We start from the raw sequence: 25680 nt of genomic DNA, 5'->3' as shown, positions 1-25680 counted from the left end.
TACTATGCTGAAAAGGGGAAAAGCTAAAACTGTTTATACAAACGAATAACTTTTGTTGTCAATACTCTAAAATGAAAAATGTTCACATAGCAGTAAGCTGAGTGACCACACATTGTAACATAGTGCTAGCTCTTGTGGCTCGTTAATCGGTATATTTTGCACTGAACTAATGACTCCCGCTTAAGTATCGGGAACTATGATGGATTCTTTCCTGGGTACAGAAGTAAAAAGTCCAGACTCGTATCATGTGCTGCATCTCAGATGTCTTTAGGAAGTAAGAGGGTTTCACTATAACTGCTAAGAATCAAGACCGAACCACACAAGACTGCAAAAGCATGATTTTTACTCACTATACCACTATGACTCATAAAAAGGACTATTATAAATTCTACAGGGATCAGTTCCACATACTGGTTTCAGACACAGACAAAATGTAAAAAATTTCAATTAAAATAAAATAAAAGCTTCCCGTGTCATTTTTGGGTTTCCTTTTCTTTTTATTTGTGTGAATGGATTACAAAAAAAGAGAGAGAGAGAGAGAGAGCTGGAGAAGAAAGCTTTTCTTTCCCCCCTCCAAGCCGCTGTCTCATGAGCCGTGGAGCCACAGGCAATGCCAAAAAAGCTGCACAGCCAACCACACAGAGGACAGCTCCAGTCTCTTTGCGCTGTTTCAAGTTGTTCTCAAAAAACACGGGCCTTTCTCGATGTTCTCTCAGATCTGTACCAGGCAGACGCAAGCCACAAGGTGCCTCACAGGAGCGGAAACACATACCTTTGCTGGATTCAGTTCTTACAAGTAAGACTGGGTTACAGGCTTTTTCTATCCATGCTTCCCTTTCGGGTGTGGCGATACCAAAAAGAAGTGAACAGGGAAGTTATTGATTTTTATTCCAACCTAAGGTGGGACATGATTCAGGATAAGCAAACTGCCGGCCAGGCTTTTTCTGTGCAAATCTCTTTAATGTGTGAAACATGCAGGAGAATAAACAAATACAGATTTCACGTTTCAAGGATTTCAATTTAAATTTAGTGCATGTTTTTGGCAGTTATTTGGATGTATTCACTGTCTTATTATCACGTCTTCTTTTATTTATTCATTAGGCAATTAAAGGCTTTTCCACTGAAGCAGGCGATTACCTCTCGCGTAACTTTGCCGCTGTTGTCAAAGTCGTAGAGGGTGAAGGTCCACTCCTGCCTGTTATCCTCCTCCACAGACACAGCGCACTCCAACTCCTGAAACAGCCCAGCATTGAATCAGTACCATACAGTGTGTGAGTGTGTATTTGTGTGTCCTGCTATTGCCCTAGTTTCATCCAGAGGGGGAAGTAATAAATGTCCTGTTTTGTGTTGACACTCACTTCAAACTGGAGCTGTTTCTGTGGCCCTGCGGGAGATTGGCTGTCCCTCTCCTGCATCTTCTCCTCCACACAGCAGCTGTCTGTCTTCTCCGGGGGTAAAGCCACTGCAATGGCACACACACAGACACACACAAAGATAAAAGAGAGAGCCTGAGGATGGCAGCATTGGGTGCAGCCACAACCTGAGGATATGTCGTTGCAATCAAGTGCGCCTTGTAAGCTCTGACTTCCGAGTTTGGCAGCCACAATTAAGACATGTCATCCATTCCAGCGCTCCTGGATGTAAAAACACAGCCAAACTCTTAACCGTTTTTGCCTTACACTTTTTATCATTAAATTGTATTTCTATTTATTTGATCCCAGTTATATATTTTGCAAGCAGAACAGCACTTTGATGAGCTTAGGAACAACTTGCAAATTAGGTTGGATTTTCTGTTTGGTTGGGGGTTTTTTTTTCCACTGGGCTGCTGAGGTGCACTGAAGTTGTAGGTTTTATTTACACTGTTTTTGATCATGCTCAAAGGCTGCAGAAAATCAAAGCACAGTTTGGTTCTCACAGTTCAAAAATGCTTTTTGGAACATTTCATGTTAGCAATCAGAGCAAACTGATCCATGACAGTGTGGGGTCAAGTCCCTACAGCGATAAAAAAAAAAACAAGGATGTGATTCTTGTTTTTTAAAAGACATTTAAAGGAGCCTCTACCAGAAACTGAAAAAACACTTTTGTATTTTTCTGCATGAAGTTAGGCAAAGAGTCCATTACTTCATCATTCCATTGAGCAGAAGTACTACAGAATCAAAACAATAAAATCAAGGATGGGAGATGAAACGTTGAAACTGTGACAGCCCTAATTCTCTGGTGGCAAAAGCTCTTCCATCATCCACACACATAGTAATAGTTTTAAGCCGTTAGCTACAATATATTGCATATCATCTCAGTGGGTTCACCCTGAGAGGGGATGTTAAACATGAAACTGAATGGCATAACATGCCTAAAACATGACAGAATATGGCAACCAGCATTTGAATATAAATGGTGGAAGTGACAGAGCTGAAGGTCTCCAAGAGGCCCCCGAGCCCAGCTCAGTGCAGCAGAGCTCACCATTTTATTGGAAAGATATATACCGTACATCAACATCCAGGCTCACAGTTAGACCGTCTGTGGAAAATGTGTCGCATACATTTTACCAATTAATATGACATCGTTATTCACCTCTTTACTGAACACAGAGTCACCTGGACAGGGTTCAAAGTAACAGTGTTGTGCTAATACAAACCACGAGACCTAAGCGTTCTTTCAACCCCAAATCAGTGAGCATAGGTGAGGCTATGTCCCGCTGTTTGATCAGAGGTGCTCAAAGTGAACACTGTGTGTGAAAGCAAATCTACCACTGATGTGAATGCATCTGCACTGGCTCCATGACTCTGCCTTTTGATGAATCAGTTGGCACAAATGTCTGTATAGAGTGCTTCAGGGATGATGTGTTTTTGTAGGCCAACCAGGAAGAAAGCATCGCCATGGTTACCTGGGGGAAAAAATCCATTGAGATTTTTCAAAGATTTTTGGTTTACTGGAGAAAATTTGTTTATGATTTTAAACATATTCTCCTCAAGTTAATTCAGCTGTGACAGTTGTGACATTATATGCAATTACCAAAAGTCACAATGCAATATTAGCTTATGAACAAACAACATGACAACTTCAGCACCACCACCACCACTAATCTCTAATCTCATTTGGTGTGATGATGTTAAATGTCTCCAACAACGTGTTTAGTTTCGTTTAACCTTGTATTAGCAAGCGCCTTTTCTGGGATAAATAAAAGCTCTGAAATTCACCGGTGGAGTATTTAAATGGTCAAAGAGTTGTGTTAACCACTCTTTGTATGTTTTGGCATCTAAAGAAACATAAATTCATAAACCTTGACTTTGAAATGAGTGAAGTGGAAGTGCCTTTAAACATGAGGTCAAAGTTGAGGAAGGAGTTGTTGTTTTTTTACTCTATTACAAGGTTCAACTGTCGCTGTTCAGTTCAAAGTCTAACTTTCAGTGTTGCGTGTTAGCCCAGATCTAATGCAACCAAAATTGTCTTCTATGCTTTGAAATCAAGCATTTGTTTAGAACACAAGGCCACAGACACAAACAGTATGTAACTGAGAAGCAGGAGGTGTACCAGTCAGGACCTTTACAACTCTATGAATTACCCAGACACATCATTACCTTATTCTCACAGATGTATTCAGCCGTAGCCCCTAGTACGTTTCACCTCTGGTCATTTAGGTTTCCCCTTCCACCATCCCCATCACCCAATCACAGCCACAAAGTCTGTATCCACCCATAAAGCCACACCCCTCACCCCCACCCTCCCCAAACCCCTCCCACCACACTTTGAAGTTCCATTCTCAAACCTTCTGGAAGAGGATCAGACCGGCTGTAAAACAGAATCACTAATTAATTAAGCCAAGTCAAATCTGAAACACTGTTTGTTTGCTCGCCAACAGAGCAGACACAACAGCCCAATTTCTTTCCTCCTGATCCAAAGCAGATCAAAGCAGACCTGTCTCATCCCTGGGTAGGGGAAAATGCCAGAAATGAAAGGCATCATCCCAGGGAGCTTTTACCAACTTTTTGGAGAGAAGCAGCATTTGGGGTCCTGCTGTTTGATCATCTGAGGTGCTCAAAGGGAACATTGTGTGCGAAGGCAAATCTGTTCCGAAGCAGGCTCAATATGGTGGTGAGATGCTTATCTCACGGCTAATAAAATGCCGGGAGGAGTAACAGTAATCTGTTATCACCCTCCTCCCCCCCTCTGACCCCCTCCCAATCACAGACATAAGCCCACTCTTTATGAGTGAAGCTGCTGCTACGGGATTGGCTGCACATCAGATCTGAGGGGCAAGATGAGGGCAGTCGAGTCTGGCACCCTCCATGCCAAGGCCGTTCCAGTGACTGCACTACACTTGTGCATGCATACGCGTTATGCAAACACACACACACACGGAGAGAGCATCACAGGCAGGTTGGGAAAGCTGCCACACACTATGAGCAATCACACTCAGTCGGCTTAGCTAAAATACTTTATTACACATAGCAGCCCCCCACTCCCTCCCCTATATGTACAGGCAGAACCAGCATGATTTTGGGAAGGCCTGGATGTTTTGCTTTTTGTATTGAAAGGTAACTTTCCTCCAGCAGTTTTGTGACCAGCTGTAATCGCTGTGTATCCAACACGTGAGCCAGATGTGAAAGGATGTGATGATGGAAAGGACTGTTTCTCTTTTTCAACAAAAGGTTAAAGAGTATATTAAAAAAGTTTGCAACGGTAGGTTTTCTTGAATCGTAGCAGTACAGATGTAAATAATCCTTAAGCTAATTTCATCACTGAGCTTTTTTTCCTCTTCTCAATTTTTGCTGCATGTTTTCTTTAACTTACTTCCTTAAGACAAAAGAAGCCCTTTCTCTTTGTTGTTCGTGCTGTCATTTCTTCTCTCTCTCTTCCCATTTTATCTGTACTCATCTTTGTGAAATCTATAGATACTGGATCTGATCAAACTAAATGGAGTTAATGCTATAAAACCTCCACAGCTACTCTTATTAGGGACCTAGTAGTCCATTTTTATGTTTACAAAAGGTCAATTTATTCAAGACTGAAAACAGACAACATGAACATATCAAATGCCTATAGAAATATTTTAACAATTCAAGCTATAATCAGCTTTGCCCAACCTGAGATCTAAGCAAGATCTGTAACTACTCTGTTTCTCAAACAAAAACAACATTTTTTAGAGGTCAGTACTATGTAGATATTGACACATAAACTATGAAATCTTTTATTAAGCTGTCTTGAACTGTGGCTATTAATCAAAGTGAATGAAGAGAGCAGCATACTCTAATTAGCAACATCTGTCTTGAAGGGAGGACAGGCTTGGCCCATACACAGTTTAGCCCAGTTGCTAAAAATCATTTCAAACTCCATTTATCAGTCACATTATCTCTTGTCTCTCTGCTATTATCCACTGAAGTGAAACTGAAGTAAAACGGAATTTTCTGACATGCCTCCAGATTCTGGCTTGGTCTCATTCGACCCTACATTTTTGCCTGCACCTCACGTCCAATCGTGTCTTTAAATGGGAGGGAGAGACTTTCTCCTCCCAGAGCTCTTAATCCAGGATCACATCACATCAGGGAAAAAACATGGGGGAATGGAGGCACTTTGCAGTGCACCGCTGGGGAGGGGCGGATGAGAGATGGAGGAGGTGAAAAGGCAGGAGGGAAAGTAAAAGGGACTTCATCAGCACATTGCTGGGGCTTAGAGAATGGGTGTGGAGCAGAGGAGGAAGGGATGAAGCACTGGATCAAAGAGCCACACAAATACCTGAAGTTCAATTCCAAATAGTGTTTTTGGGATAGGGGTTTTTTTTCCATTCAACTGAAACAGTACTCCAACTAATTTCACCACAGAGAGGAAAAAGATTGGGAGAGACCTACCTTCTAAACGATAGTGTTCATTGCCAATCCCCTCAGCACATGCTTCATCCATGGAGTCCTGAGCAGAGAAAGAAAAAGACGCATATATCATTGTTTTAAGTCACATAAAGCAAAAGTCGTCATATTTTTGTCACATAAAAACAAACATCTTTAACGATGCAAATCCACACCACTGCTTTTCAACGCAGAGTGACATGGCCGAATCGAAATTACAGCTTTTATATATCTATATATGAACAAAGTTTGACAAGTGCGCGCTGAGCTTAAACAGCAGCGGAAAGTTTAAGAGGTTGGTAATTGCAGGACTGAAACAAACTAAGCAAAAGACTGGCAGTCAGATTTGAGACTATGAAAGAAATTTTTAAATTACTACCACTGACCCGTCAGCGGGTTCTGAGAAAGACTGTTGGCTATTTCAGTGTCAGACTCTCACTACAGCAGCAGGCTTGGGGATTTCTTTTTATCCTGGGACATTTTCACCTGGGACCCCTCTTCTGGAAGCTCAGACTGTTAGTGCATACCACAGAGGCTGGAGGGATATGTGATCCTTAGAGTTTACTATGGAAAAGTCTGGCTCAGGTATCCATGTGGCAACACATTCATTCAGCTGAAAATCATTACTCACAGGCTGACAAATGCATATAAATGCATGAATGTTTTTCGTTGCACATAAACCCCTGCAAAAGAAAAGCTTGTTAAAACTGCACAAAATGTGTTAAAAAGCAGACTTGTCACTGGCGATGATTAACACAGACAACTGTTAACGAACTTTATAAAACAACGTGCATGTTTATTGTGCCTTCTGTGATCATAAATGTGAGAAAGACAGGTGTGTTACAGTGTGAGAGCAGATTTCTGAGTACTCCAGTGTGGTAAAGGGTCAAATTGGCTGATCCTACTCTCCTCAGTCTACTACTGGCTAGGTTACAACACCATGGGTGGCCCGAGGAAGAGAATACAACTAACCACAGGACAAGGGCTGATAGACTAATACCCCAAAGCAGAGACCTGGGAAAAATCTGTTTGTTATTGGTATGAGTAGGTCAACACAGATTCCAACTTGGCTTCATGGCCCTGCTCTACAGAAGATGTCTGCAAATCTGGGCAACTCACACCTGGCTGATTCACAGGAGAATCGGCCAGAGGAAAATTATACGAATTTGATTTTGAGGTTACTTATCCCTGGGATTTCCAGTAAATGTTCTAGTAAGCTGCAGTTATCTTAAATAAAGTATCATTATAGGTCTGATAATACTAGTGTTTACTAGTGGAAGTTTTAATTTCTTATACAAAGTCTCTTGTTTTAAAGAAAATTATTCAGCCTGAGTTCGGTTAATCACTACTTGCCCCAGTCACAGAGACTCCCTTCCACAGTACACATATCTCACTACTAAAGTGCTAAAATAATACAGAATAACACTGCATGATTACTAGATAAAGTATTGACTTCTCTTTTTATATCAGTATACATAATTCCACCTCATTTTTAAACTCAGATAGTGAAAAAGCCACAAAGGAGTGAGCCTGTTGATATGTGCGAACCTATTCAGATGGTTTACAGACACTGTCACTTAACCCCAGAAAAACAAAATCAATCCACAACAAACATTCCTTTAATTCCTTACGCACCAAAAAACAGACCCTCACGCACGCACACAAACAGCATCTTGAATGTGTTTCAGTTTTTTGATGAATGATCCAGAATTATTGAGGGGTTAGCCAAGAACATGAGAAAAAGGGGGAAGAGGAATGTACTAATTGGTTGTTGTCTGTGGTGATGGATGGGAGCTATATTATTAGCATGCTGGGGTTACTCTCTGGGATTTGCTCTGGTCAGTGTTAAGAAGAAAATATCTCAGGATTTTTTTCTTCTTTTTTTGTAATTTCACATGCACACACCCACACACAAGCAGATCCAAACACATTCGCCTTCTCCTCTGATCAAAACTCTCTAACCACAAATAGATGTGAAAATACCAAAAGACCAAACAGAAATAATTCTAAAACTGGAACAGAACAACCTTATTTCTCCTCTAAAGTGCATTTCCCTTTTCCATGTAGCATGTCAATGATTATTTTTGACAGTCTAATTAAAAACTTCATGTTGTAAAGCTGTCAAGTATAAAGATATAAAGGTTAAATCTGACTTACAAAAGTACTTTACCTTGAAGCATAACTTCTGTCTTTGGCAATGATGGATCAAATCACCAAAATGCCATTTAGTTCTAAAAATAAACATTGTTTGCTTCAAGGTTTCCCACCACTCAATTGGTCACAAGAACAATAAAGCAATTTTTTTGTTTAGCAACAGAAAAGGGAAGATTTTTACTGCAAAACTAAGATTCTTGGATTATCTGTGCGTTTTATGTGACCTATTTATATAATATGCAGTCAAAGTTTCCAAATAACGAGGTCAGCATATATACAAGTAATTCTCACAAGCCAAATCCTCACTAGACTCTGCTCTTCAGTCTTTATAAGGTCATCTCAAACATGCTGCTATGGATGTAACAACCAAAGCCCCACCCACCTGCTGTTTAAACCTTCTGTTTGCAACAGGCGGCCAATTAGAAGAAAGTTGGCTTTATGAGAGGGTTGCCTTAAAAGGGAGAGAGTGAGCTGAGGGAATTCACAAACGGCCAATATGAGATAGCCAAGATTATTCTGAATAATTGAAGAAAAAAAGGTGGAGCTGGAAATAAGAATTACAGGTCCCTGTTTAACGTCCTCAACACAACTGTTATGTCATTCCAAATAAAAGATGATTGTTTCTAGTTATCTTTTCTTTTCAGCTACACAAATGTCCTTTTTTGTTATTTTATCACCCAATTCTAGATGTAATACGAGTAAAAAACTCCACCAAAAAACACCTGAAATAGAAACAACAAATACTCATTTGCACATAATGAATACATAAAAAAATGCAATTAAAATCACATACTAGCAGCTATAGTTGATCTTAAATATAAAAGTCACATTTTTCAAAACCACAAAAATAAAAGTTTGAACTCATTCGTGCTGGTTGGATTTGAAATGAAAAAGCTCAACATGGATTTGCCCTAAACTGCGATGCTGGTCATCCTCTTGAAATGTATTTCTGAACTAATGAGTGGAGACGAGGCTCGACTGATGCAACATTTACAAACACGTAATGAATCTGAATGCTCAGGGCTATCAAACGAGAAGACCATGTCTCATTAAATTCACACACAGTGCGTGTCCGCAATAATCTTGAAAATGCGTGTAAAACAGTAACCACAACAGAGCCATCAATCTTATTTGGAAAAGAAATGAGGCAGTAATGGGCATCTATGGGACTCTTGTAAATTCAGAGGGCAGAGGTCACTGTGACAGAGCGCTTCAAAGAGAAGACGCCCTTTCACCCCTCTCATCTACAGTAGCACAACCTCAGCTTAGACAAAATTTAAACCTCCATAATGACATAAAATCCACACTGACGCACTGTTGATCTGACTCTGTTATACAATAGGTGTTACAGCGTTAGGTGTTTGCACTCCTGTTTCTCATTGAGGCAGTTTTATGAAAACTCAATCATGGAGTTACTTTCCAGTAGTGTCTCTGTGGGATTCAGCCCAAACTGCAGCCTCCAGGGCACAAACAAACATTTTTTTCTCGACTTGGGACCAGCTAAAACAATTTCCTGACATGATGTTAAATGTTCTGTGGAAACCAGAGCATAAAGAATTTCGCTTTCAATAGCAGCCCGTTCTTTCAGAGCTTCTTCGAGCGTTTTAGTGTAAGCATACACGTGTGAATCCTGTGTGCTTTAAAGTTGTTCAATCCCCTTCACCAGAAAGTGATTTATTACTGGACTGTAACACAGAACACAGTGTGCCAGTCCCATTACAACATCCCATCTACATTGCTCACTGGTCTGAAGGCCTGTTTAGTTTGGCCATTGGAACTGTTTTGGAAACCTCATCAACGGTACACTTTATAAATATGGATTTGGAAGTGCCAAAGACGGATGAAATGTTTAATAATATTTATTGTGCTAACATCATATACAGTGTTACAACTTTAAATGTCTTTTATTTGTCTTATTTATTAACAAAACTGTCAGCTGTTAGACGTTATAAAAAAGAATGCCAAATTAACATCATCTGTTTCATTGATTGGGGTTACATTAGTATAAAGCAAACTAAAAATAAAATATTATCTGGTGCTAAAACTGTGTTGAAAAGATTTCAACCTTCCAAAACCCATTAGTCAGAAAATGTGTCTTTAGATAGTCTAGACATAGATGGCGGGTTTACATACCTCTTTGTCCATGTTTAACTCTTTATTAAAGATGTTTTATAATTTACTACTTATTTTGTGATTTTGGCTGTTAAATTACAAAATAAGAGAGTGCTCATAAAATGGGCGGGTCAATGGTAAAAGCAGGTTAACGTCACACTATTTTATTTAAATTGGCAATATGTGTAAGATAGCAAAGTCCAAATCCAAAGGTAGCAAGCTACAAAAAAACGATGACTGATACAAATTTCCAATATTTATTTGTTAACTAAAGGGAAAATGATGAGGTCACTGTTTATTAACGTCGTAGCAATGTACTTCAACTACCTTACAAATTGTATGTATTTGTATAGTGCTTTACTAGTCCCTAAGGACCCCAAAAGCGCTTTACAAAACCAGTCATCCACCCATTCACACACTGGTGATGGCAAGCTACATTGTAGCCACAGCCACCCTGGGCTGTACTGACAGAGGCGAAGCTGCCGGACAGTGGCGCCACCGGGGCCTCTGACCACCGTCCTTGTGCCCAAGGACACACGACAGAGACTGTCCAAGCCGGGGCTCGAACCGGCAACCTTCCGACTACAAGGCAAACTCCCAACTCTTGAGCCACGATCGCCCCCATTGTTGTAAACAAAGCTGCCTGGGTAGCCTTCGCAGGAGGTCGCAGGAGGCAACACACATGAAACCACTAGCTCCCTGTGAGTTCACTAGGCAGTTCCCACACAGATGCAATCAGACATCTTTGTACAATGGAGCTGTCAGGCTGAAGACTGTTTAAAGTTTTTATAGCAGTGTGCATGAGACAGAATCAAAGCTAATATGGATATATTTGTCATAGCCCAACCTGATACGAAGCCAATTTAATTCTAAATAATTTGTTGTAGCACATTCTGAAGGAAATTAAATTAAAATGCCACAGTCCTATTAACACATTTTACAAATTATTTTCATCTTGCTTCGGGTAGACAACCTCACGGTACTAAAACGTTGGCCTTGTTGGCAGTTAAAATAATATTTTCTGAGATTAATGTCAGTGCGGGGTGAGACACATGGATTGTGTTTTGGCTAGATCCAAACGTGGCAAAGACCTGACAATGGGTAGGAAGGGGCACACAGTTTACTTTAGTAACACCCGGAGCGCTAAAGGCGGATTTGGAAAGGAATCGGTGTTACGAACAGACCAGGATGTCAGAGTGAAACGAGAGACAGCACTGATGGAACCAATGGAGACAAACGAAGGCTGACGACCAGAGAGTATCCGAGCTCCTGACGTGAAAGGAACGAAGAAAGCAGGTGAGGGATCTTCCTTTTGAAGCCATCCCCATGGTCACCAGACTACTACCTGAAAATTGTAAAAAATAAATGACTCAAAGGATCCCTTATTTGAATCCTGAAATAATCAGATAAGTCCCTGATGCAGTTCGTGATGTCTGGAAAGACCTTTTATCCAGCCTAACCCAGATAAAAGGCCTTAAAATACCTAGTGGAGGCTCTGTACCTGCCTATCATATCCACCATGCAAAATCATCTGGAAGTCTGACTGGCAACAGTTTTATTTTTCAGCATGACACTAATCCCAAACATATATCAAGGCAGTAAAGGCATATCCAGGTATGCTTTTACTGCACTGGCAGTAAAAGCATACCTGGATAGGTCTGTGAAGGTTCTCAGTCATCCAGGTCATTGTAGTCAAAGGAGCTTGCAAAGAAAAGCGTCTGGACTTTAAATCAGGTTTAAATCTGGGACTCTCCGCCATTTGACCTTAGAACTGAAGAAGCTTCTCGGATGAGAGGTGAAACGTCTTCAAGCAACTTAAAGAAGTCCAGACGCTTTTCTTTGCAAGCTCCTTTGACCATACCTGGATAGAGAAACACACAGTGGAACACTATCACTCATGGATTGGCCTCCCCAGAGCCTGGGCCTCAACATTATTGATGAAGTGCACAATCGTCTTGACAGAAAATGAAGCAAAAGGCAGCCACATCCAAAGAAGAGCTTTGAATGTCTTTCAAGAAGCCTGTAAACATATTCCAGAAGACAACTTAAAGAATTTAGAAGAAAGCTTGTCTAAGGGAGTTCAAAATAATAACAACTGTGGTCATATCAAATATTGACATTCTAGCTTGTTACAATCATCCAAACTCTGTTTTTGCCTCATATACTGTTTTTCCAGTAACTGAGTGGGTTTGGTCTTGCCTCCCTGGATAGAGCAAGGAGACAGCAAAAATGAAAAAGTGAGCACATGTCAGCACAGAACCAACTTGCAGAGTTAAGTTAGAAAGTTGCCTCTAGTGTCATTCTTACACAGGCACTGCAGACATGGACCCCACTGGGCCACTTTTTCTTCAAGTCTGTGTTTGAAGAAAAAGGGTACATTAAAGTGCAAGTAATATGTACTTGTATGTGATTGTGGGGAAAGTCCCACAAGGCTTCTTGGTCTCTATGCTGTCTGCCTTCATGACCCACCACACAGGCTGACAATTTATGCGACTGACGACAGCTCTCCCTGATCGCGCGCCAGGGCTCAGTGGAGTCAGGCCTCGAGAGCAATGGCAGCACTACTGGCACTCCATCAAAACCCAGGAAAAATCTCATTAGAACTGCGGCCCTCCCTCCGTTGCAAGAAAACACCTTCAGAGTTGCACAGTTCTGAGCAGCGGTGCGGACTTGAAGCGGCGAGCAACGCACACAGACAGCCATTTAGCCAAACAGGCAAGACAGGCAGAAAGTGGAAATAGCAGCGATGCTTCTCCAAGTATGGCTGCTTCCCTGAGTCTTTCAAACACGGGAGGGCTGAGGGCACTGACACTTACATAAAAGCCACCAGGCACTGGAGGGGGTGAAGAAGACTACTGCAGAAAGTGAGAAGTGATTACTCTCACTTGTAAAAGATTCGCAACCACAACATGTTCAATATTTGCATTTATATATGTTAATTCACAGGCCATATCACAGAATACATATGACTTGCGCATCCTCATACCAGGTATGTGAAGACACACTGAAGTTATCACCATATATTTATACATATTTCCATAAATCTAGTTCACTTGGCAACCGGAATGATTTTGACTGATTCCGAGTAACCTGGACTGAAGCCATTAGGAAAGTTCATGAATTACTAATGGAGAAAACAGCTGTATAGCATGGGGATTTTTCCGAAGCTCCAAAGCACACACACACAGCCCCAGTGCTGAAAACCAAGAGTAAAACAACCACAAAAAATCTTATTAGTTTTAGAACTGCAAATTAGCTTATAGGTGTAGTGTTACCTCAAGAGAGGACCCCCTCCCCCCCTCACCATCCTAAAAAGTAAAGTGAGGCAATTTCAAAGGACTGAGCTACACACCTCTTGGAATCTGGAGCAGTACCTATCCTGCAATGTATGCTAAGCGTCACGGTGGTGCCGCTGAAGGAAAAAAATGGACCACCAATAATCATCAAAAAACAGTTTAGACCTGGATTCAAGCTTCTTTTTCAGCTCTTTATGCTGGAGTGCTCCTCACCTTCCAGCAACATTAAACAGCCTCATTCAAAACACTACATAGCAGTAAAACATGACGCTCTGAGATGGAGCCAAGATAGAGGGTGTTGATGTGAGGTAGTGAAGCAATGCACTGCCTCTGAGTGAGGCTTCAAAGGGGATCAGTTTTCACACATGAAATAAAGATCTCAGATAATCATATAGCATAGCAAAGCTGACGTGAGACGGTCCCATTTATGGAGGGTAGGAAGATGGGGCCAATTTTTAAACCACCTACAGCCTGAGAGCCATGGCAAATTAATGTCTCTGCATTTCTCTCCAGCCAAACATGATAAATCTGTTTTTTTGTTTTTACAAAGAGACTACCAGGCTTATCGTGATATGATGAAGTAGTTTACTGAAATCACTCCAGTAGAACGGATGCTTAGGCTGTCTAAAATTTCAGAGCACTGCAGCACTCTGAACAAATGCATAAGACACATTTCATAAGTAGTCTGCAATGCCAAAAGGAAGTCATATCTGCTCTGTTTTACAATGCAATTTTATGCCTTTGATAAGAAACTCAATGCCTTTCCAAGGGGTCACAGTAAGAAAATCTTTTGATGCTGAGCCTTTCACATGCACCCTTTCACAAAATAACTGCTATCTGGTGGATGCTTTTAATCTGAAGCACCTTACGGTACATCTGGCGTATGCTAGACGTACTGTATAGTAAACATACTACACAGCTGACCAACACTGTTACCGGTTTAATGAGAAACAAAAACACAACAGAAGGCTTATAATCAGATTACACAATGTGAAAAAGTGTTTCCTCTCCTTCATCTCAACCACTTTGTCTGCGTTGATTTTTCACCCCCTCTACAGAAAGAGCAACACTTAAGTTGAGTGGATAACAAACCTAAAGAATAATTGAGCAATTGCAACTCCTTAAACTTTGTCGACTAAACAGGGCTAAATGTGTAATTTGACGTCTCAGAGGGAGCTTCAAAGACATACACACTCTCTGCAGACTCGGCGGCCCCATGCCTGACACCCCCTCAGTCACGGCACACCCACCTCTCTTCCTGCACCCCAGGAAGGAAATTATAGCCACAGAGTTTGGATCCATCACCAGGCAGGTTGGAGGAAGCAGCTCTATGATTAAAGTGTGCATGGTCAGCAATACACAAAGCTGGAAGGGTTTGAGGAGGCTGCACATGCCGGAGGGCTTACCGTGTTAACTCCAGTTCACAACACAGGTCATGGAGAGATTCTCCACACACAAACATACACACACACACACACCAGGGTAAAAAAAATCCTTGCATATGGTGTGGCTCAGCAGACCTTGCCCTGTGTGTTGTATGCTAAATTAAACGACACGTGTCCGTGTGGTGAAAGTGCAAATTTTGCACACGTGTTGGCTTTCTCTTCAAATTCATTTGTTGTTATTGCTTTTTTGTTTTTGTTTTTTTACACCACCATCAAGGGCAGCGATTGGATGCCTTTCCTTTTTGGAGCGATAGTGCACAGCCACCAGTCATTTCTCCACGTCAGATTAACATTGCAAACACTGCTGGTCACATTACCTCACCCACATCAAAGGCTGCCTCCTGAAAGGCTCAGTGGAATATTAGCAGAGATTTACAGCCCTCATCTCTATGCTTCAGAAACATGCTGATCCAAAGTAATCTCCCTCCCCCTCTCTCTTTTTTTGTGTTCTATGTGTGAAGTTGGCCAATACTTTAATGACCCATTTACAAAACTTTTACACCTGCAAAGATAAGCTTTTACAACTCAGCCAGCCCCTCGGGCAGTAAACCCTGCGTGTTACTTGAGGTAACAACCTTGATTAGCTTTTGAAAAATATGTAACCACTGCGATTAACATGTATCACAGTGTTTATCAAAGCCATATCTTGCCAGACAGGAGGAGAGGGGGGAAGCATGGTGTCAAGACCAAGAGTCTAACGCCATGATCGCCCCTACAGCAATTTAGACAACTCATCACGTTTGTTTCGTTTCCTACAACAGGAGAATTATTGGGCTTCATCTAGGAAACTTTTCTTACTTTGTTCAAACCCTACTTGAGATATTGAAGAGTATTAAAAAATAACAGAGCCAGCTCTGCCAGGATTAGATATACTTTGCCAAAGCTGTAAACAAAACTATTAGCACGCATGCTTTACAGCAGTTACCACTCCAACATGTTAACCGTAGTCATTCTGCGTCTTCTTTTACTGAGATGTCTACAGTTGAACTTCTAGTTAACAGAGTTCATAGAGAACAGTCACAGACAGACATAAAGATTACATGTGAACAGAAAGCAAGGTTTTTATTTTAACTTTTTCTTTGGGAGTCAAGAGAGTTAAATGGGATATGAGCAAGAGGTTAATCCTTATAACATGTTCTCAACCAGCCAGTGAACTGCATTTTGGGAATGTCAATTCTCAAGTGAAAGCTACAGTTTGGAAGAGAATGGAGACGGCCTGTCGCTTGGCCTTGATTTACAGGTGGTTCCCGACTGCCAAAAGTAACAAATCACAACATTATGGCCCTCTGAATTCAGAGCCAAGTCCAGTTCCAAAGAATAGGGGAAAGAGAATAGGAGCAGATTAAAAGAGAAGAGAGGGTGTCTTACACAAAATGACACACCTCATCTCCAAAAGCTTATGTGGTTAGATATCTCATGAAATCTGTTCCATTTTGAACCTTTCTTGGCAAAAAAGGGCAGAGCAGTTCTTCTGGGGTTACAGAGTGCATGCATGCACTATGGTTGGGTAATTTGCCAAATATATTGGCACAACTACTTCCAAGGTGTAAAGAAGAGGTCAAAACTTCAGCAGCATTTGTATAAAGAACAATTTCATTGCTAGGCTGAAGCAGCTTCTGAGTATATGGGCATTGGCATAGGTCATCATCTGGTGGAGGTTTTTCTTGTTTTGTTTTATTTTGTTTTATTTACTGATCTGACTTAAGATCTGCACTAGAGCTAAGAGTTGTAAACTGACAGAGATTCTCATCATGTAAGACTGGCAAATCTAGTGATGTAAAGATCTGTATGATCCAGGTTAAGTACGGTGGAGGAAAGCACCAATGTGAAGGTGTTTCTGTGTCCATCACATTTGTAACTAACACGTTATTTCAGAGACCATTCTAGGTTAGCTAGTTTACTTTTAGTAGCTCTCCAGGAGAACCAGACTGTGCATTTTAACAGAATATGGTATTTGCCAAATGTGTCAGTCATTACTGCAAAATAGGATGGATTATATATTTAAGACAAATGCTTGGAAACACTCTTGCTTCCGTGTCTGAGTGCAAGACTCAATGTGTTACATTGTGTCTAGAGGGTTTTAGTAATTAGTCAAAGCTCTCTTTGAGGAGAGACAGTCCTTCAGTCGTCTGGGTGGCTTCAGACGCCAGTCTCAAGTACTGCAAAGTGTGGGAGGAAAAGGGTTTTAGTCAAGAAGTCTACCTCGAGGGCAGCAAGACAGTGACAGGCACTTCAGCCTTTTACCAAAGACAAATGAGAAGATCCACCCCAGTAACTTCACATGCCAGTGGCTACAGTTTAAAGTTTTTGCTCCAAAATAGCATAAAATGAATGATGATGATGTTTCCACGATGTTTTAAAATCTTACATTTTCTGAACAAAATCATAATTTGTATGTAAGTTTGTAATGTTTTAAGAAAGGACTCTTTTTGAGCAATTTTTCATTATTGGATATACTACATGTCAGATTAAAAGCTGGCACACACCAAATATCTCATCTACTAAGCTAGTTTTGTAAGGTCTCTTTTAGGTCTGCCTTCTGGGCTCATTCCAGCCACCATACACAAGAAAACAACCTGTAGATTAAATGCCATAAAATCTGATCTTTGTAATCAAGTTCCCCCAAATGACAGTTGCTGGTGCATTTATTCAAAGCCAAATACTAAACCTTGTCACTGTAATAAACAGTGGGACTCCACGTGGTAGGTGGCAGTTATGAAAACCTCTAACATGTGCATGCTGACCAGATGGGACTGACCTCAACACCAAGGTGGCCAAATTCTTCCTTTCTGCCTGTGCACACTCATGCCCATGCACTCACACACACATGAACGCGCAGCATGTTTGGAGCAGCCATCTTGCCAGCCACAAGCCACCACCTCAAAACATCGCTCACATCTGACCTTTTAACTGTGGACTTATAATCTCTGTAATTACAGAGAGTGTTTCAACTTAGCAAGTAAACATAGCAGCAGAAATAGACACTTCAACTACTATATACAAGCGCGCTGGTGCCAGAGGCACGTTTCTATTCATAGCTGACTGGAATTAGTGGCTTGTGTCACTGCTCACCATAATGAACTTGCAGTGGAGTAGTTACACAATTGCAAACTGCTTCCACATTTTACTAACATTGTTCATATTAAAGCATAGATAAAATTAAAAATAAAATTCCTAATGGTTTAATAGACCAGCTGCATTGTGTCAGAATCGTAATTGCCATAAAAAGCATACAGGAAGCATTAACATCCTTTATGAACAATGACAATGAGAAGATCAGAGTAATATACACAAATGTAGGTTTCAATTTAGACAGAAGGGGATTTAATTTAATGTTGTTTGAATTGGATTCCAAATATAAAGTTGTCTAAATGAAGAGGAAATATTTGATGGTAAAAAACAGGACACTTTAACACTCTAAATACACGCCTATGGTAATAAGACTTGCACATCATCTCTCATAAACCCACAGCCAAACCTATATTTACATTTCAGACCATGTTGTAAGTCTAAAGAGCTTGAAAATTAGACTGCAGTCCCTAAAGACGTACAAATCCTACATTTAAGAATTTTTTTACATGTGAGTGGGACATTTCTGTTGCTATGAAAAAGTTAAGCGAAGAAGTTGTGAGTTTGAAAGACAGGGTAAATGGCTCTTTGCGGAGCAGAGGGCTGATCTTCTCCATTCAGTGCCTACAGGGTGAGGTCCTCCTTGGATTGTGGCACCTGTGGAGAATAAACACTCCGGGGGTGGACAGCTTTCCTTTCAGCAGGGTTGATCTTCTGTTTAACTTTCCTTCCACTAAAAACATCCCCTAACAGACAATCCAGACCTCCTCCATCCCTGGCGCCACAGGAAAAGTTGAGGAGCCCTGGAACCTCTGTCAGTAAGAGGCACAATGCTCTCCCACCTCTGTTTACCTAAACCCACTTCCTCCATTCCCTCCACCTCAGGTGGCCTTAGAGCCCTGGTCACCAAAGAGCACAAACACAAGGAGGATAAATACACCAGCAGGGTTCAAGGAAGCTGTGAACTCCATCAGTGGCATTTCCCTAGGTCCAGTTTGTAAGACAAAGATGCGGAAGAGAATCACACTGAGACTATTAGCTGTGATAAATAGATTCACATAACAAGATAAACACATGGATAGTGCGTGTATGTATATCAGTGAGTGCTTCTGCGTTTCATGGTCCACAAGTGTGCATGTTCACTACACACTCATGAGAGCTTGATCGCAGTTTTATGCAGATGTTAATCTTGTCTTATATGAGAGTCAGTTTGAGTGCTCAGTCAAATTATTCAGCACTTACTGCATGGGCCACAGCGCAACCCGCAGGGGAACCCGATAAACAAACAACAGAGAATTATTCAGGGTTTAAACACTTAAACACCCACTTCAGCTGAGCCTTTTAAGTGGGTGATTAAATTGAGCACTGAGCTCCCACAGAAACCCCAGGACCACCGCAGGGTCCCCAGTCACCTAGAGTTTTCTCCCAGACCCATGCACACAACGCCACCTATCCCGGAAGTATGAAAGTCTATTTTTGCATTCGCTTTACGCAAGAAAAACATGGAAAAATAACTACAACATATCAGACCACAGCTTTCTCATCCTCTCAATCTTCAAAATTTTGCAATTCGCTCTGAGAAACTTCTAGCTATCTACATGTTTTACATTTTATTACTCTTATTTATAACTTCATGTTTCTTGTCAAAAATGTAAAAAGCAAAACATTTATAAGTTTAGCATGTCCCATGCAGAAACACATCAAAAAAGATAATGACGTCAGTTAAAGAAACTCTGTAATTAGAGTCGCACCATCCATACTGTTTACTACTTATCAGCCATTTCAATCCACAGGGAGACTAAAGAGGAGAACATCCTCTATCCATTCTTTCGAGTCGTGAAATAAATGCCACCCTCAAGTGCGGAACAAAACTCTCCAGCCAAAAAGACACTTTGATCAACAGCTATCCGTTGCTCCGTACTGAGCATATATTTGGGAAAACAAAGCACAATCTCAGCTGCTAATCCCCTGAGATTCAGAGCACATTCCCGTGGAAGCCTTTGATCTGTGAAGTGCATCCGGACAGCTGACTCCAGACACACTGCACACTTACATGCACACGCTTGAACAGATATGCACATACATGAGCATTTCACTCTGGCTAATGACATGTTAATAATTTTATGTCTACTGAGACCTACAGTGACAGTTCCTTCACAAAGAATATGTTAAAGACTTCTACGTCTTAATAAATTCCGTTGTAGGTATAATATGATGAAATATATGGAAATTGATTCATTAAATTTAATAAAAAAGAAACACAAGTAACCCTGATCAAGTGTCTAAATGCTACTAGAGCTCAATCTTACACAAAACCTCAACATTCTTTGACATAAAGAAGACACCATTCACAACAGCTGAGAGTTATCCACTCTGCTTTGTCACACAGGAGAAACTCTTCCAGCTTTCAGGAATCTTTTTGACATATGATGCCTGATGTGACATTAAAGCCACGTCCACTTCCTTGAACCTCCCAGTCCCCCAGCTACGCTGATGTCAGCCCAAGACTTCCACAGCATCTTCTCATGGGAAAATAAGAAGAAAATCGCCAAGCCCCTCCATGGCCAGGTGGTACCCCTCCTCCCAAAGGCCAGGGCTTTTCTTCTCTTTAGAGTGTGGCTCCAAACTTTTCTCCCAGCCTCTTCAAAGAGCAACAACAGGCCCTTGGTCCCTTGGGAGCACAGAGGGGGTAGAGCCCAATGGGAGAGGGGCATACGTCACACAGCACGCACAAGAGGGCAGCGGTGGGAAAAGAAAACGCACAGGGAGAAAACAGAAAGAAGGAGAGAAAGAGGAAGAGGAGTCTGCATTTGAAAGGTGCTTTCAGCTTCTAGACAAGGGCCCTTGCTTTGTGAAAACGACAAGGAAAGAAAAAGCACAACAGCAGAAGCGAAAAACGAAAAATGAAGGGGGCGCAAAACCTGCCATGTCTTTTATCAGACTTGGAGACTGAGGGAATGCATTTAAAAGCTTTAGGCCTATTTCCAAAAAAACGTTTCTACTTTCAAAAAAACAAAACAAAAACAAATCAAAGACCTAGCAACCAACTGTGAGACAGGAGGAGTTGGGGCCAGAAGTTCCACTGTGATTCACTTCTGAGTTGCATTTGTCGACTGATGTACCTTTGCTTTTTTTCTGCGCGCCTCACAAACTGATGGAAGTTCAGCTGAAGAAAAAAACTAATCCAGGCTTTGGAGAGTGGTAGCTTGGCAAGACTGGACATGGAGGGGTTTTTTTCTATACAGAGGGTAGGGCTTTAGGGTGGAGTGGCCATCAGTGTCACTAAAAACACCCCCCAGCGTGGCCCACTTCAAATGCAGCCTCGTTTCATCAGCCGCAACTGACACAAGGCCACAGGGTGAGCGCAACAAACAGATGGAGGATAGGAAGGGAGAAAGGAGGAGAAGGGAGAAGCAAAAGAGGGGGAAGGGGATTTCAGAATTGAAAGGGAAAACTTATGAAGAAGGCAAGTGACAAGTGGCACTCAGTTCCAAATGAGGTAAGCTCAGAAAGTAGTCACCAGAAACTTGAACTTCCAAGTCCAAAAGTCGTGAAAATCTTCAATCCCTATCAATGTCTCTGTCAGCAAAGAATTTTACAGGCTGCACATAACATATCAGATTTATTGGTACGTGCAGACACCATGCTGTGCACTCGGGCTAAAGTGTGCCAAGGCTCACATGACCTGGATCTCGTGTGTTGAGGACCAACGGGTCCACCTGCCCACACCACTCACTCACTGTCTGCCAAGCTCCCGCAACCTTACATCTGACAACACAAATCATGAATGGGTGTAGAGCCTGCGTGGAATCATCATTAAGTCTTCAAGTGCTTTCAAGTACAAGCCTTAGTGTGTCCGTGTGTGCTCGAACACAATTTCAATCTAAAACCATTAAATGAAGAAAAACTGCCAATGTGAGGCACTCTACTGAACAATGACCACTTTAAAATCTGCAGTGTTCTGATGGGGAATATGGTTTGAAAAAAAAAAATGGTTCAAAAGAATTCCAAGCGTGGACTCCCCACTGTTGACACCCGACCCACATTCTGCCGGACCCTGTTTCAGCATGGAGAGGGGGCTTAAAGAATAATGGGTATAAATAACTATCTCACCAGGTATTCTACGCAATATGGACAACTTTTAAAGCAAAGAGAGTAGACTTGTATTTTCGCACAAAAGATTAGCTCCCATTTTTGTTTTATTGTATTTTAAGCTTAAAGCACCGCAGGGCCAGCCTCTTAAACTTCTTCTCACACATCATTAAGTCTTTCAATTTAGTTAAAATGATATGGTAAGCATTTTCTTTAATAGAGGCAAACCTACTTCATTTTAACAACGACTCATGATCACTAAGATAATGCATTATTTATGGAGTCAATGAAACAGGTTTGGAATGACCTCCACTCATGGAATTATTCCGTAAATCCACTGGAAAGGTTGAGACTTGGTATGGTTTGTGTAACTCTTCTTAACAATACTGGGAAGAAAAGCAACACACGGTGCTTATGCCACACAACCCAAACATAAAACGTATGACTATGCAGTTATATAAGACTGTAGGGAAATTACGGAAAGCTATTTCACATCACGACACAGCTTGTAAACCACGTTGCTTCTGATTAATGATTAGGTTAATGTGAATGTTTATTCAAAGGCGACATTCGACCGCTCCCTTATTCACAAGGGGTTTCCGCATGCGGGTAGCTTGGCATACTTTTACGCCAAATGCCCTTCCTGACGCAACTCCCGCGGGATTTGTGTTTCTTCCCGGGATCAAACTGAGTATCTTTTGCTTATTAGGCAAATGTGTAGCTCAGTACACTACAGAGCATGAGGGATTGCAAAGTCTTGTCTTTATAAAAATGTAAACTATGCTTCATGCCCTGGGACAGAATGGGGAAAAAAACATAAATGCTTTAAACTTTAATAATCATTACAGATTTAGAATCCACTTTATAATCACAAAACAAAAGAGAAAAGTGCTCAAATAAATATTGATGTGGAAACAACTTTTCTTCTTTTATTCATTTTCCTTCTAAGTTATAAAATAAGCTATTAGACACCGAGACTTGAATTATTTATACAAGCTGAACTCTAAATTGTTCAAAAACATCCAACCCTTTTGGCGGGGGCCTCATCCATCCTGAGCCAAAACTTCACACATGACTGTTGCTGGGAAAAGCAGCATGTGAATATGTCGAGGAAAAAAGTAACGAATGTTTGTTTTTGCAGTAACAATTTATGGTAATTGCATGATAATAATGTGGTTTTAAATGCTTAAATTGCCCGAAGCATATGAACCCCGCTGAACATATAAACAGCTAAATAAATGGAATGGATTTTTGCTGCAGCAGCAGCTACATGCTCTGAAAAAGAAACATGGGATTCAGATTGTTTTTCCTCCATAAAACCCCTCTTCAAAATACATCCCAGTGCCTGCTGTGAGTGTGATCCTGATACCATATGATGAAGTTTGCTGCAGCTCTGGGCACATGTCAGGATGAACAATTTTTCATGTAGATGCCAAGCTCCCTACACTTTATTCTACAGCTCCGCTTACCAAATCTACCAAAGAACTCTTGCACCAGCAGACAAAACAACAGCGGATTTTATCTTTGGCTTTGGTGGGAATCAGCAGACCTTTTTGTTGCCTTACACTTTCTCGGGTTGTATGCCAATGACTTCTCATACTAGTGGTTCATTAAGGAATTATAATCTGCATGTGTATTTCTGTCTCACTTGTGTTATTTACAGTTCAAAAGCATGGGCATAACATGGTTTCAGCTTGCTGCATGAAAATGATGCCACGGAGCTGCATGTCGCTGATGATAGGATTCTAGTCTTTAAGAACACTGAACACTAAAGGATCTGTCGAGTATTTTAAAAAGGAAAATCATGCCATGCAATAACACAACAGAATATTACAGTAGGTGTGATATATCCTGGATTGTGGGATGCATTTAATAAATTGATGTATTTCTTCTCAAACTGTCTGGATTGTGAGTGGAGGGACTGATTTTCCTTTTCTTTTTTTTTTTTTTTTTTTGGGGGGGGGGTTGTTGTTGTTTTTTTAATTCTTGATGGGCTCCAATTCCTCAAACATGCTGCCTTTGAGGAAGGCATGGCAAACCAAAGAGGCTTAACGCTCCTCTGAAGCAATTCCAAAGGATTTCCCCGCTTGACAACAACAGCACCGTGTTTACGGCAATGCCAAAATACAAAACAAGCATGACCTCCAACATTTCTCTCTCCAGCCCTTACGATCCACACTTGTCACCGGACTGTCACACTGAGCTGCTTTCAAGGCTTGATCTATTGTTACCTGAAAAATAATCCCTCAATCAAGTGCATACGGCTGCGCATTTGTGAGCTCAACGGTCTTATTTTGCTCACAGGGAAAGCAAAAGTAAGATTGCGATTGGTTTACTTTAATTACCTTTTATCCCGTCATGAGCGACATTTAACTCACCGTGAACAGCCACTGTTAAAAGTTTATCCACCAAAGAGTCAAAAAAGACTGACAACACTTGAGGTTAAATGTAGCTTCGCGTGCTATCGTAGAAGTGGCATTAAAAAAATATGAAATAAAATGTTTGTTTTTTTAAAAACTGCTTAAGGTGTGAAACATGTACGAGGACACACGCAATACTTGAGTTACAAGACAAACTTTACAAATAAAAGAAGTCGTGGAGCAAAACTTCATTGTGAATATCCGAGTGTAGGTATACAGTCACACTCACCCGTGCAGTTAACCCGCAGTTATTCTTGTGGTGACAGTCCTGTTGCTCGAGGCGCGAGCTCGTGCAGTAGTATTTCTGCTTCACGAGCCAGTCATCGATTCCCTTCCTCGCCAAACAGGCATTCACTACAAAACTGTCGCCTGAAACACAAAAGCAGCAGCATTAGCAGTGAGTACAAACCGTTTTCTTCCTCTCTCTCTAGTGTGTTCACACTACAAGCGCGTTAACCTTCAAAGACTCTCGGAGTCTTCGTGCTGCAATAAACTGAGGCTGATACGGACTCTGGAAACTGCTCCGCTGTTCACAAACTGACCGAAATGCTCAGAAAATGTTTGAGTGCATCATGTAGGGGAATAAGTGCGCTTACCTTCTGGACTCTCCCGCGGTTTACAAATAGCAGCTTTTGAGAAGGAGATAGAAAAAGAAAAAGAAAGACAAGAGACAATGAATGTGTTACTCGAAAGTATCGCAACACCCAGCAACTACAGCTGTGATTTTTCTCTCGGGAATAAGACGTCTTACCATGTTTCGAGTGCAGTTTACCCATTTCTATGCATCGAGTTGGAGTTGAAAACCATCAGATGAATATAATCCAAAGAAGGAATAACAAAAAAATAGAGACGCGCTATCCAGACAGAGGAGCGTCCGTGGAGACCGAGAGCAGACTGCGCTCAGAACAGGACCATAAAACCAAGGAGCCAAACGAGCCTTTGATCCAGAGCGCCGCCACTGACGACACGCGCGATAAACAATAGGCTGTGCGACTTCCTTACACCGATTTCAGATTAAAGCACAAGCGACTGGCGATAGCTCAAGTAAAAATGGACCGAGAGAAGGGCATGTCATTCTGACTTTGAAAATAGCAAATATTTACAATGCGGCACACTCTTAGAGTCCAGAAACCAAACCTAATCTGGTTACAGGTGCACCACGGGTTAAAAAAAACACACACACACACACATACAACAGAACCCCTCAGTGACCCATGTTCGTGCTTTACAATGCTTTTATTATGAAAATTAC

General features: G+C 41.3%; 1 protein-coding gene across 1 annotated transcript in view; it reads right to left on the bottom strand.

The window, feature by feature from the left end:
* nkd1 (NKD inhibitor of WNT signaling pathway 1) overlaps nucleotides 1-25394 on the bottom strand; it is a 32503-nt gene extending 7109 nt beyond the window's left edge. The window contains exons 1-6 of the mRNA XM_005912981.2: nucleotides 25180-25394; nucleotides 25025-25057; nucleotides 24658-24797; nucleotides 5847-5904; nucleotides 1359-1462; nucleotides 1138-1233 (exon numbers count right to left, since the gene is read on the bottom strand). Coding sequence (XP_005913043.1) covers nucleotides 1138-1233; nucleotides 1359-1462; nucleotides 5847-5904; nucleotides 24658-24797; nucleotides 25025-25057; nucleotides 25180-25204 — 456 coding nt within the window. The 5' untranslated portion in view covers nucleotides 25205-25394. The remainder of the gene's footprint in view (nucleotides 1-1137; nucleotides 1234-1358; nucleotides 1463-5846; nucleotides 5905-24657; nucleotides 24798-25024; nucleotides 25058-25179) is intronic.
* Between the last annotated feature and the right edge of the window lie 286 nt (nucleotides 25395-25680).

Source organism: Haplochromis burtoni, unplaced genomic scaffold (assembly GCF_018398535.1).
Source record: "Haplochromis burtoni strain Fernald_Lab_line unplaced genomic scaffold, NCSU_Asbu1 Contig_2, whole genome shotgun sequence".
In the NCBI taxonomy this organism is placed as follows: domain Eukaryota; kingdom Metazoa; phylum Chordata; class Actinopteri; order Cichliformes; family Cichlidae; genus Haplochromis; species Haplochromis burtoni.
This window is presented reverse-complemented; position numbering and strand designations above follow the sequence as displayed.